Source organism: Schistocerca nitens, chromosome 2, assembly GCF_023898315.1.
Source record: "Schistocerca nitens isolate TAMUIC-IGC-003100 chromosome 2, iqSchNite1.1, whole genome shotgun sequence".
Lineage (NCBI taxonomy): Eukaryota > Metazoa > Arthropoda > Insecta > Orthoptera > Acrididae > Schistocerca > Schistocerca nitens.
This window is the reverse complement of record NC_064615.1, coordinates 636,010,509-636,024,916: the sequence shown is the minus strand read 5'-3', so window position 1 is coordinate 636,024,916 and position 14,408 is coordinate 636,010,509. Positions and strand designations below refer to the sequence as shown.

The following is a 14,408-nucleotide window of genomic DNA, read 5'->3' as shown; positions in this document are numbered from 1 at the left end:
TAGGCTACAATCCTTTATCAAAGTCGGAAACGTGATGTCAGCACGTTGTAGGTGTCGCCACCGGCGCCAACCTTGTGTGAATGCTCTGAAGAGCTAATCATTTGCATATCACAGCATCTTCTTCCTGTCGGTTAAATTTCGCGTCTGTAGCACGTCATCTTCGTGGTGTAGGAATTTTAATGGCCATTAGTGTAGCAAGAGGTGTACACAGGGTTCTGTTTCCTTCTGAAGGCAAGTCTCTGGTGGAGGGCTAGTTTCGTAGGAAAAGCGTTTTATAATCCTGCAGTCGACGAGCTGAACTGGGCTGAAGTAAACACCGCCCACGGAAGCATTAATTCTATTATAATACGGGATGTCCTCAAGGCTCAATTTGTGGACCAGTCTTGTGGGAAGAGTGGTTTAAAATGCTGCTGAGGACAACGGAACTAAACAGAAGTAAAAACTAGCCGTGGTAGTGTTAATTGTATTACAGTTAGGGGTGCCCACGAAGCTGCGTTTGCGGACCGGTCATGTGGGAAGAGTGGATTACAGCCCTGACGACGGCGGGAGCGCGGTGCGCGACTGAGCGGCGGCGGCGCGTGTTGCAGGGCGGCCGGTGCGATGTGCGAGCCGGTGGGCTACGAGGCGCTGGGCGCGCGCCACGGGCCGGCGCTGCCCGCCGTGTCGGTGCCGGTGTCTGCGCCGCCCGCCGTCTCCGCCTCGGTGGCCGTGTCCGCGTCGGCCGCCGCCGCCGTCATGGCCGGCCTCGGCTCTGCGCAGCCGCACTCCGCCGCCGCCGCCGCCGCCGCCGCCAAGAAGGCGCAGGACGACCACATCAAGCGGCCCATGAACGCCTTCATGGTCTGGTCGCGCCTCCAGCGCCGCAAGATCGCCCAGGAGAACCCCAAGATGCACAACTCGGAGATCTCCAAGCGACTCGGTCAGTCTACTTTCATATATCGTCCCATTAATCACGTACTATCTACATGGATACTCTGCAAATCACACAGAGGGTTCATCAAATCAGCATCACAGTGCTCTATTATTTCAATCTAGTATAGCGCGCGGAAGAAACGAAGACCTAAATCTTCCCGTGCGAGCTCTGAGTTCCCTTATTTTATTATCGTGATCGTTTCTCCGTATGTGGGTCGTTGTTGTTGTTGTGGTCTTCAGTCCTGAGACTGGTTTGATACAGCTCTCCATGCTACCCTATCCTGTACAAGCTTCTACATCTCGCAGTACTTATTGCAACCTACGTCCTTCTGAATCTGCTTAGTGTATTCATCTCTTAGTCTCCCTCTACGATTTTGATCCTCCACGCTGCCCTCCAATGCTAAATTTGTGATCCCTTGATGCCTCAAAACATGTCCTACCAACCGGTCCCTTCTTCTTGTCAAGTTGTGCCACAAACTCCTCTTCTCTCCAATTCTATTCAATACCTCCTTATCTACCCATCTAATCTTCAGCATTCTTCTGTAGCACCACATTTCGAAGCTACTATTCTCTTCTTCTCTAAGCTACTTATCGTCCACGTTTCACTTCCATAGATGGCTACACCCCATACAAATACTTTCAGAAACGACTTCCTCACACTAAAATTTATACTCGATGTTAACAAATTTCTCTTCTTCAGAAACGCTTTCCTTGCCAATGCCAGTCTACATTTTGTATCCTCTCTACTTCGACCATCATCAGTTATTTTCCACCCCAACTAGCAAAACTCCTTTACTACTTTAAGTGTCTCATTTCCTAATCTAATTCCCTCAGCATCACCCGTCTTAATTCGACTACATTCCATTATCCTTGTTTTGCTTTTGTTGATGTTCATCTTATATCCTCCTTTCAAGACACTGTCCATTCCGTATGTGGGTCGGCATCAATAAAATATTATAGCATTCAGAGGAGAAAGTTGGTGATAGGAGGGGGGGAGGGTGTTCGTCCATTACCTATTTTCCACATACAGTAAAAGACTGTGTGGTTTAGTTCTATTATATCTAATCAATCTTTCTTTACCTTTTTTTCCTGTAACTTCCTTCCCTCGAAGACAGTAATATATCTTCAATTGTATGTAACTTTGTTCTATCAAGTAAATGTTTTCTAAAACAGGAAAATTAAGTGAAATTTGATTCATACAAATTTGGTAGGCGATATTTACAGGGTGTTACAAAAAGGTACGGCCAAACTTTCAGGAAACATTCCTCACACACAAAGAAAGAAAATGTGTCATGTGAACATGTGTCCGGAAACGCTTACTTTCCATGTTAGAGCTCATTTTATTACTTCTCTTAAAATCGCATTAATCATGGAATGGAAACACACAGCAACAGAACGTACCAGCGTGACTTCAAACACTTTTTTACAGGAAATGTTCAAAATGTCCTCCGTTAGCGGGGATACGTGCATCCACCCTCCGTCACATGGAATCCCTGATGCGCTGATGCAGCCCTGGAGAATGGCGTATTGTATCACAGCCGTCCACAATACGAGCACAAAGAGTCTCTACATTTGGTACCGGGGTTGCGTAGACAAGAGCTTTCAAATGCCCCCATAAACGAAAGTCAAGAGGGTTGAGGTCAGGAGAGCGTGGAGGCCATGGAATTGGTCCGCCTCTACCAATACATCGGTCACCGAATCTGTTGCTGAGAAGCGTACGAACACTTCGACTGAAATGTGCAGGAGCGTGATCGTGCATGAACCACATGTTGTGTCGTACTTGTAAAGGCACAAGTTCTAGCAGCACAGGTACCGTATCCCGTACGAAATCATGGCGGCGAATCGGGGAAGTACAGTACGTACTGACGAAACTAAAATGAGCTCTAACATGGAAATTAAGCGTTTCCGGACACATGTCCACGTAACATCTTTTCTTTATTTGTGTGTGAGAATGTTTCCTGAAAGCTTGGCCGTACCTTTTTGTAACACCCTGTATATGGATACACTTATTTATTCAGCAGAAAAGCTTCAGTTCAGAATATGATTAGGAGTAATCGGCTGACTTATAGGCCTGTATCACTACCGTCGGTTTGCACTATCGTTTTGGAACATATACTGTATTCGAACATTATGATTTATTGACACATAGTCAGCACGGTTTCAGAAAATATTGTTCTTCTGAAACACAAATAGCTCTTTATACTGATGAAGTAATAACTGCTATCGACAGGGTATGTAAAATTGATTCCATATTTTTAGATGTCCAGAAGACTTCCGACACGGTTCCTCACAAGCATCTTCTAACCAAACTGCCTACCTATGGAGTATCGCCTCAGTTGTTTTAATGATGTCCACCCCAAGCCCTGTGTCATTTCAGTGCCACTCTCTCCTGTATTTCGCGATAATACAATAGGTGCTGTCGTTTTTCGAACGTTTTCGATATACTCTGTCAATCATATCTGGTAAGGATCCCGCAACGAGCAGCAGTATTCTAAAAGACGACGGACAAGCGTAGTGTAGGCAGTCTCTTTAGGAGATCTGTTGCATCTTCTAAACGTTCTGCCAATAAAGCACTGTCTTTGGTTCGCCTTCCCCACGACATTTTCTATGAGTTCCTTCCAGTTTAAGTTGTTCGTAATTGTAGTTCCTAGATATATTGTTGAATTTTCAACCTTTAGATTTGATTGAATTATGGTGTAACAGAAGTTTCATTCCTTTTAGCATTCATGTGGATGCTCTCACACTATTCGTTATTTGGGTCATTGCAATGTTTGCATCATATAGATATCTTTCCTAAACTGTTATGCAATTTGTTTTGATCTTCTGACGACTTCAATAGTCGATAAACGAAAGCGTGGTCTGCAAACAATCTAAGATGGCGGCTCAGATTGTCTTCCAAATCGTTTATATAGATAAGGAACAGCAAATGGTTCAAATGGCTCTAAGCACTATGGTACTCAACATCTGATGTCATCAGTCCCCTAGACTTAGAACTACTTAAACCTAACTAACCTAAGGACATCACACACACCCATGCCTGAGGCAGGATTCGAACCTGCGACCGTAGCGGTCGTGCGGTTCCAGACTGTAGTGCCTAGAACCGCTTGGCCACCCCGGCCGACAGGCCTTTAGTCCTTGTCGAAATTGCTCATTAAAATCTCTACGAGAAAGTTCGTAATCTACTTAAGGTAAAAAGTTTGCTACTCTTTATCGATATTTACTGGCTCAAAAGAGCTCAAACTGAGATTTTATATCAAATTTGGGTCTAATGACTCGTGACTAATCGTAGAAAAGTTTTCTGGGATACTGCAGCACACCGCAGAATCACACTTCTGCAATTAATAATCGAGGAAGTGACCTGGTGGCAATGGCGGTATGTTTTTTAGACTTACTATAGAATTTTTGCTCATCTCGTGCATTTGCTCCGGCCTCAATGCGTACTAGATGTTGAACTTGACGTTGTAGTTAGTCAAGATCAGAATATGGCGATCGTGTTCGTCGAAACGATTCCTATCTTACAACAGCAAAGTGCACCGTATGAAAGGACAGGAACACTTCGGAGGACTGCCAGATTCCGTACACATGATCAAATTAATCTATGAGCTGAAAAATATTAGTCTCAGTTTTCGACATAGGGATTCTTCGCCATACGATCTCCAGCGATTGTGGAACGCCTCATAGTAAGCTATCGAGCATCTCACACACTCATCCTCAGAGAGTATTTCTGCTATGTATCAAACGGCATTTGCTCTGCATCATAATAATGCTCTGTACTGGATATGACAGGTCATTTCATCGCACAATTTTCGTAAAAATACCCACAGTAGGCAAAAATGGATTTTGGAAATTGGTAACTCAACAAATAAATACCACAGTCTTTCAGTGCACTCCCGAAAGAGTGACTACTCTACTGTTTTGTTCTCGACAAGTGGAACTAGAAACGCGTAATCATTATTGAATCCTACGATCTTTCTTTAAAATAAATTTCCTGTCACGCTGTGTACTTCTAGAGAAATAAGTACAATTTATAACTCCCAGCTTTTCCAAGCATGATCTTTAAGCTGATGCGTGAGTGGACGTCTTCATAAAATACGGTTTGATTCATAACGACTTTTAGCAATTAAACAGTTCCCCCGTATAGAGTATAATTTATAGAGAAGACATATATGCACTGCTCGAGAAAATATCTCAAGGCTTTATTTGTTTATGATCCGATGAGAACAGCAGTAATTGCGCTTGTATTTGTCTGTTCTGAGCATAGATGATGTTGAGGACGCATTTTATTTCCTTCGTTAATGCGAACACCATTGCATTTGTTGCGGGACAAAACAAATCCATTTTAAAGCGATATAGATACTTATGTGGGAGAGAGAGCGGGTAAAAAGGATAACCGCCAACAAACCCTCTATACCTGAATAACGAATGGACGTAGTTGAATAAATATCCTTAAAATTCCTCTGCTGTAAGAGAGGCAAGAGATGTGGGATACACGTAATAAAACACCTAATGCCCGAATGCAGTTACAAAAAACTACATCGCATTGTGCTACCTGCATAGAGTGAGGAAGAAAATCTTTTCAAAACGCATGCAGTAGTGCAAGAGAATTATTTTATTATTTTGATGTAATAAGTTAATAGATTTACTGTCAATATTTGTGTATTCAAGGGCTTGAAATTGTCACTGAAAAAGAGATAATTGCCATAGAAGCCATTTGCAACCTGTCGAAACCTACTTTAATCTTTTCGGAACGAAGTACAATTGCTGTAGCTTCGGGTGAATAAGTGTGTCCTCCACCGGCAGGTTTAGTATGATGTCAGTAATAATTACAAGTAAAATGCCTGGCATACTCTTTATTTAAACAAAACCTGCGATAGTACTCTATATGCAAGTTTCAATCAAAAGAAAGAAAGGAACTGTCCCTACTTGTATCTTACTTACATTACAATCCTCGGTTTTCATTTACGCCAGAGAGGTTCAAAATGGCTCTGAGCACTATGGGACTTAACTGCTGAGGTCATCGGTCCCCTAGAACTTAGAACTACTTAAACTTAACTAACCTAAGGACATCACACACATCCATGCCGGAGGCTGGATTCGAACCTGCGACCGTAGCGGTCGCGCGGGTCCAGATCGTAGCCCCTAGAACCGCTCGGCCACCCCGACCGGCACGCCAGAGAGGCACTACAAAGCATCTTCTACATATACATTTAAGGTGTGCAACTAAGTCAAATGTAGTCAAACATCTGCAGTTGCGAGACATGTTTCATCTAGTCAGAAGTTCGGATCCAGCAGACGTGATATATTTTTGTAGAGTCACTGAAATACAGAGAAATGTTTACTTTCCTTTGGGGAGCTTTGTGGCTTTCTATGCCACACGGATGACTTCGATAACTGGCTGTGCGGTGTAGTGTTACGTTTCTATTGTTACGGGTGAGTATGGAAATGACAGAAAGCGAGAGGGTGAGAGCTGCACGTGTTCTCTTCCCTATGAATAGCACCCAGGAAAGAGCCGAGTTCAACGACCCATCAGTTGAGCAGATCGCCGTTGAATGCGTTGTGTGCTGTCACACCGTGAGAGAGAATTTCCTTCTTTTGAGCTCATCATGGTGATCAGCTGTACGCCGCAACGGATTGTCCCTTCATCGCTCAAATGCTTGTTTATTGAAGTCTTTCGCTACCAGGATACGAATCGGGTACATCCGAGCCGTGCGTCGCTGCACTAAATAGAGTCAGCGACCTAGGCAGCGGAGAGAGATACCCGCAGAACTCCATGTCACCAATCTTAACTTCACTTCCAAGCCAAGTTTGTTTATTTTGGAGCCGCGCGGGGTAGCCTTCTCACGGTCCGCGCGGCTTCCCCCGAGGTTTGAACCCTCTCTCGGGCATGGGTGTGTGTGTGTGTTGTCCTTACCGTCACTTAATTTAAGTTAGATTAAGTAGTGCGTAAGCTTAGGGACCGATGACCTCAGCAATTTGGTTCCATAAGTCCTTAGCACAAATTTCCAAAATTTTCTATTTTGGAGATAACCATCTCATATTCCAGAAAGAGCACACCATCATGGCTTTGTAATCTTGTACGAATGAAGAGGAATAGAAAGATATGATTATACGGCTGTCAACGTTGGACTTATTACAGGACGGGGAAGGACAATATTACTTACCTTCACCATCACCCATAAAGAGCCAAAAATGAGTAGGTTTTCATAATAGCGAAATTTATAAAATGTTACAGAGCGAGGTATCGCATTGGTTAACCCAATAGACACATCCAAGGGGACAACATTCAAGTCCCTGCCCGGTAATCCAGATTTAGGTTTTCTGCGATTTCTGTAAAACGCTCCAGGCAAATGTTGGGACGGTTCCTTCGAAATGGACGCGACCTGTTTCTTTCCCCAGCCTTCTGTAATCCTGGATTGTGCTCCGTCTCCAATGACCTCGTTATCCACGGAATGTTAAACACCAATCTTCTTGCCTTTTTTAAAAATAATAATGACAATAATAATTTCTTTACAGCATTGATTATTACATAAATGTAACGTAACTTCAAAACTACATAGGTAAAACTATAACCATCTGTTTATGGGGAGGGGGACTTAATTAGCAATATGACGACGAAATTCCGCCCCCGTTTTGGATCCAAGGATAACTGGAACTGGACTTAAATAGGCAACTACTAATACTATCCACAGTCTTCGCGTGTGCTTTTCAGAAGATACTATAGACACTTATCTTATCCCAACTTGGCTCATCCAAAACATAGATCTTCCATGGCCGGGTATGATATTCGTACTAGCCACGCTATGACCTACGACTACATCCAGATTTTGACACTTCTGTCAACCTTCTGGGATTCGAATTTTAGGGAAGTCATTGAATCAAGTATGAAGAATGATTTATTTAACCTTTATGAAAGTTTCAACCTTTATAAAATGTGGTCTTCGGCACTGGCGATAGTGAACTGTTCCCTTGCCATCAAGAATCTGGGACACAACATTCTTTATAGTGCGCGTCACGACAGCATACATCAAGGGCCGGTGTAATACTTCTTCCCCTATGATCTATTACTGTACATGCATGCCCAATTGGCTTACCCTACGAGCATATAAGATGCACAGGAGCGCCTTACATCATCACAAACAACACAGGTACACTGCACATGTCGAAGAAGTCATCAAATTTATTCTTTATACACATAGATAAGTAGCCTATCAATAAACATTGATAGCCAAAACATTATGAGCACTGCCCACCGCGACGTTGGATGCCGTTTGGTGGCGTTGCGGCCACTTGACGCGGTGACAAAATTATGAGTAGACACGGATGGATGATCACTCTGGCAAAGATACGGACTGCAAAAAGGATATGGACTACAACAGGGGAAATCCACTGAGATGAGCGACTTTGATAAAGGGAAGATTATTATCACGCGAACCCTGTGAACGAGTATGTCGAAAACGGCGAAACTGGTGGAATGTTCAAGTGCTACTGTCGTGAACCTCTACGGAAAGAGGTAGGAGGACTGTGAAAGTACCACTAGCCGCTAAATGGTTGGACGTGCCCGACTCTTCACAGGACATGGGGTTCGGAGGATTGTTCGTCGTGTTAAGTTGGATAGATGGCGATCTGAGGCACTCACAATTGTTTTCGGTACACCGTTTATCGCAAAGTGTTGAACATGGAGCTCTGCAGCAGATCACTCCTACGTGTTCATATGTTGACCCAACGACGTCCTCAATTACGATTGCAGTGGGTATGGGAGGACCATCGGGATTCGACCGTCTGTCGGTGGAAACGTGTCGGCTCTTTGGGTGAATCAATTTTATTCTACACTAGGTCTTTGGTCGTGTCCACAAACGCCGTCGTCATGGTGAATGGCGGCTCGAAACGTGCATCGCGTCACGGACGCCGGCTGGTGGGAGAAGTGTTGTGCTGCGGTAGACATTCTCCTGCCCTTGTACGGGACCCGTGGTAGTAATAGAAGAAACTCTAACAGCTGCGAACAATCTGCATCCATTTATGCTTCGTGTCTTCCCCGACGGCGATGTCATCTTTCAGCAGCATAATTTCCCGTGTCTCGGAGCCAGAACCGTCCTACAGTGGCTTGAGGAGCACTACAGTGAACTCAGGTTGATGTCTCGGCCACCAAATTCGCCTAATGTAAATCCTATGGAACTTGTCTGGGTCGCTATTGGGCGCCATCACAGCGTACGCAAATCAGCGGCTCGTTATTTACGCGATTTACATGACCTGTGCGAGTACGTGTAACGCCGCATAAATTCACAAACCTACCAAGTAACTTTCGGATCCCTGAGCCGCAGAATCAGTTATGTATTTCGTTCCAAAGAGGGACAAAGAAGCTATGAGAGTAGTGGTCCTAATCTTCTGACTCATCAATGTAGATTGGTTGAGATAGCTAAAGGGGTAATGACATTGATTCTGGCAGAGGCTATCGACGTCATCGAGTCAAAGAGCTTATGGGGCGTGGAAGCTCACGACAGATAGCGCTCTGAGGTCTAAGGTGGTCCCCTCATCTACAGGCCAGAACAGCTCTATAAGCGGTAGCCAGGAGCTCCACTGCCGCATCGTTCACTGAGAAAAGGATGTTGACATTTTCCTCGTGACGCGTTACTGGAACCTAATTGTTCTCTACTGGACTGGACTACGGATTACTGTATGGACAATTAATTGTTGTGCTGATAACAACTTTTGCGACGACTTAAGAGCTCTCTAATATTATTCTTCGACCGTTAAGTTTGCTCGCACATTCCAACCCCACTCGTTGTAGTTTAGGGCGCGTTGCTAAACAGGAACCAAAGACGCGTCTGCGAAACTGATCATTTTCTACCAAATGTTCTTAACTGGGATTCTCATAGCCCCACTACCAGATCGCCTTTTGGTCGCCAAGTCTTCGGCTTTCCAGAGGGTCATTATTCGAACAGGCAGGCTTTTGGAGCTCAAAATAAAAAGTGTAAAGCAAATCTTTACCCTCAATCTTTACAGCCCGCTCCAAAAATGATCAAACGAATGAAATCGCAAAGTTTTCTAGATCAGTCAGTATGCCACGAGAACATGACTTGCATAGGAATATTATCTTGCACATCGCGCCATTTTGCTCTTTATTTATAAGAAAGGAAAAAGAACAGAACTAAAGAGAATTCCTGCAGGATTCTTAAACAGATTCTGAGTTCGAATATCATAAATGTCCTTGAGGCAGAAAAACTTCTGTCAACAAACCAGTACGGATTCAGAAAGTATCGCTCGTGCAAAACTCACCTTCACCTTGTTTCACATGACTTCCTACAAACCATAGATAGAAGACAACAGGGAGTTTCCATATTCCTACAATTGCGGAAAGCGTTTCACACGGTGCACACTGCAGACTGTTAACGAAGGTACGAGCGAGGTTCCTATATACGGAAGTCCCTCGAAGACCTTTTAAGTAATTGAATCCAGTACGCTGTCCTCGACGGCGAGCGTTCATCAGCGAGAAGGGTATCATCAGGAGTACTCCATGGAACTGAGGTAGGATCGCTCTTAATCTCTGTATAAATAAATGATCTGGCGGACATGGTGAGCAGCAACCGGAAACTGTTTGCTGACGACTTCGTCGTGTACAGGAAGGTGTCGTCCTTAAGTGACAGTTGAGGGATGCAAGATGACTTACAATTTCTGACTGGCATGGTGGATTCACCACTAGCTTGCTATGGGTGTAGAAAAATGTAAGTCAATGCAGATGAGTATGAAAAACAATCCTGCAGCGTTCGAATACAGCATTAATAATGTGCAGCTTGAGACAGACTTATTCAATATCTAGGCATTGCAAAGCGGTATGAAACAGAATGAACACCTGAGGCTGATAGTCGGAAAGGCGAATTCTGGATTTCGTTTTGTGGGCAGAATATTGGGGAAGTGTAGACCTGTGAGCCAACGGCCTTACCTCAATGGTAACACCGGTTCCCATCAGATCGCCGAAAATAAGGGCTGTTGGGCTTGGCTAGCACTTCGCTGGGTCACCATCCGGATCTGCCGAGCGCTGTTAGCAAGCCCGTTGCACTCAGCCCTCGTGAGGCCAATTGAGGAATTACTTGATTGAGAAGTGGCGGCTCTGGCCGCGAAAACTGACAACGTCCGGGAGAGTGGGGTGTTCAACACGTGCCCCACCACATCCGCATCCAGTTACGCCTGTCGGCAGAGGATGGCATGGCGATCGGTCGGCACCATAGGGCCTCACGAGGTCTTTTTGGACAGAGTATCGCATACAAGATCTATCGAGCGGACGACATATGCAGCAATAGTGTGACCGTTCTTGAGTACTGCTCGAGTATCACCAGATCGCCCGCCCGGCGGATTTGTGTCGAGGTCCGGTGAGCCGGCCAGTCTATGGATGGTTTTTAGGCGGTTTTCCATCTGCCTCGGCGAATGCGGGCTGGTTCCCCTTATTCCGCCTCAGCTACACTATGTCGGCGATTGCTGCGCTAACAAGTTCTCCACGTACGCGTACATCACGATTACTCTATCACGCAAACATAAGGGCTACACTCGTCTGGTGTAAGACGTTCCCTGGGGGGTCCACCGGGAGCCGAACCGCACAATAACCCTGGGTTCGGTGTGGGGCGGCAGAGGGGTGAAGTGGACTGTGGTAGTCGTCGTGGGGTTGCGGACCACTGCGGCTGCGGCGGGGACGGAGCCTCTCCGTCGTTTCTAGGTCCCCGGTTAACATAACATAACATCATCAGATCGGATTAAAGGAGGACATCGAAACAATTCAGAGCCGTACTGCTAGATTTGTTACTGGTATGTTCGAAAAGCTCACAAGTATTGTAGAGATACCACGTGAACTCAAATGGGAATTCCTGTAGGGATGATGACGCCCTTTTTACGGGGCACTACAGCGGAAATTCATAGAACCGGCATTCGACGCCGACTGCAGATCAACTGCACTGACGCCAACGGATGTTTCGCTTAAGGACGACGAAGATGACACGAGAGAAGTTAGGAATCGCACGGAGGCTTACAGACAGTCGTTTTTCCATCTTCTTATTTGCGAGTGGAACAGGAAAAGAAATAACTAGTTCTGGTACAGGATGCTCCCTGCCACGCAGCGTACAGTGGCTTGTGGAGTAATGCCACGCTAACTCACTGGTTTCGCAGTTTTCCTTTACAGTGCCGTCTCCCCAGCCTGAAATCTGACTCTCTCTTTCTTTCTGCCTGCAAACGAACAGTGAAGTATCCTCGTGGAACAGCACGCCGAATTAAACACGAGGCAAAAATTCGGCGCGAGTGCGAGTCGGCCTCAGAGAGCGACGAGGTGTCGGCTGGCGACACGGGGTCGCCCGCCCCCTCTCTATTATGACAGTGGCTTTGGAGGGCGCGAAACAACACGGCCAAGTTGTCGGCACAATCTCATTCCGGCGCCTGGCGTCGCGGCGCCGTCATTAAGGTGGGCGGGTCGGAGCGCGCGCCATTGTGCTCCGCATTACGGCGCGGACAATGCGCCGCTGAAAAGGACATCGCGGAACAAGAAGCCGGCAGACACACTGCATTACAAAGTCCCGCCGGCGGGGCTGCTCCACCGCGATAAGAATTAATTAGCGGCGCCTTTTGTGCGCAATTCTGGCGACGCGGGAGAAAACACGCGTCCTTATGGCAGCAGACACGTGCCGGACACTGTGCGCTCATCCTCGCCACGAAAACACCTTTTCAATGGGCTAAGCTTCATCTCCGAGGGGAAACGGCGATGATGCTGTGAATTCTATTCTGACGACTGAATGCGGCTGGATGTCTCCAGTACCGTCTCCCTTTACTGTCATTCTTCTCGTTAATTTTGCTTGGACAGAAACTTCCAGTACTTTTACAACAGCTCAGCTCGGTAAACAGTTTCTTGCGTCATACCACCAGCGCCTTGATTAACTGATATTTTCCATCGATGATTCGCTAAATCTATTCTATTCCTTTATTCGTGATATCTGGGAAGAAACCTCGTCCATTATTTTTTTCTTCTTTTACTAATAACGCACGTTTCTGAGCCGTACCCACCACCTCGATGTTGCATTATTTTCACCTCTAGCCCCGTCTTCACTTACGTGTGGGTACCTTCTTTACAGTGACATATGTTCTGCGAGCCGTAGTCCTCACCTAAACAGCTGGAGGCTGTGGTTCCGAGGCCTCGAAAAGCGGAGTCTCCAGTCGAGTATCGTTTGGATTTACAGTGCCTTTACAGTGCGAAGAAAGATGGAATAAAAAATGACAGAAATAAATAGACATAGGGAGTTGCAAAGTCTTTGCAAGAAGTGTCTTGGGTTTACAGATTACGTCGTCGTGAGGAACTAGGTTTGTTAGAGACAAAATATTCGTTGACACTTCCTAGTGACACTAGCCGCCCTTCAGTATTCGCCAGCTCTGGAACGACGAGATTTCACCGAACTAGCTAGATGTGCAGTATACTACACCCCACTAAATTGACAGTGTGATTTATAACAAGAAAACTATAAGAATAAGTCTCTCTAATCCGAGACAGAAATTTTAAAACCGAATCAGGAATTTAAGATTTTGCTCCGTGTAATGCCTTTCATTCGGAGCAGCTGAAAGGATGACAGGCGACACACGTTGCATGTGAACGCCACAGAGTGTCTACGCCCTGACATATAAGAGGCATACAACCAGTCCGATGGACACCTAGCGTTGCCGGAATAGTCAGCGAACATCTTACCTGCAAAAAAAGTTGATCCCCATGGCGTGAACAATCACCCCAAGACCGGGCTGTTGTGTCGTTCAGCGTCGAAGTTAAACAGTAACCGCCCCTTAACGTAGATTGTAGAATGTTAATAACGTTTATTTATTTACCAAGCCTTAGGAGTTTCCACATAAAAAATTCGGAGGCATTACTTTTCGGCATGCCCTCTAGTATATTCAGCATAGTGAAGGAGGCAGATGAAAGAGTTGTTTTGCGTTGAATATATATGTTATACACACACACAAAAAAAAAGTTTTGCATCACCTCGATTCCGAGAGTTCCGCAAACTGTACAGGAAATAGGAATAGAAATCAACATAATCATCATTTCTGGCTCTTTTTGTTGCTCATGAAAACCACACATTGCGTGTTGTACCACCATACACCGAGATCTTCAGAGGTGGAGGTCCAGATTGCTGTACACACCGGTACCTCTAATACCCAATAGCACGTCCTCTTGCATTGATGCATGCTGTATTCGTCGTCGCATACTATCCACAAGTTCATCAAGGCACTGTTGGTCCAGATTGTCCCACTGCTCAACGGTGATTCGGCGCAGTAGTAGCCTTTGGGCGGCCTGAGCGAGGCATGTCATCGACAGATCCTGTCTCTCTGTATCTCCTCCATGTCCGAAGAACATCGCTTTGGTTCACTCCGAGACGCCTGGACACTTCCCTTGTTGAGAGCACAAAGTAACTATGCAGACGCGATCGAACGGCGGTATTGACCGTCTAGGCATGGTTGAACTACTGACAACACGAACC

At 45.6% G+C, this 14,408-nt stretch overlaps 1 protein-coding gene across 1 annotated transcript in view; it reads left to right on the top strand.

The window, feature by feature from the left end:
• Positions 1-730: 730 nt before the first annotated feature.
• Positions 731-14,408, top strand: part of LOC126235216 (transcription factor SOX-21) — a 169,551-nt gene continuing 155,873 nt past the window's right edge. The window contains exon 1 of the mRNA XM_049943946.1: positions 731-919. Coding sequence (XP_049799903.1) covers positions 736-919 — 184 coding nt within the window. The 5' untranslated portion in view covers positions 731-735. The remainder of the gene's footprint in view (positions 920-14,408) is intronic.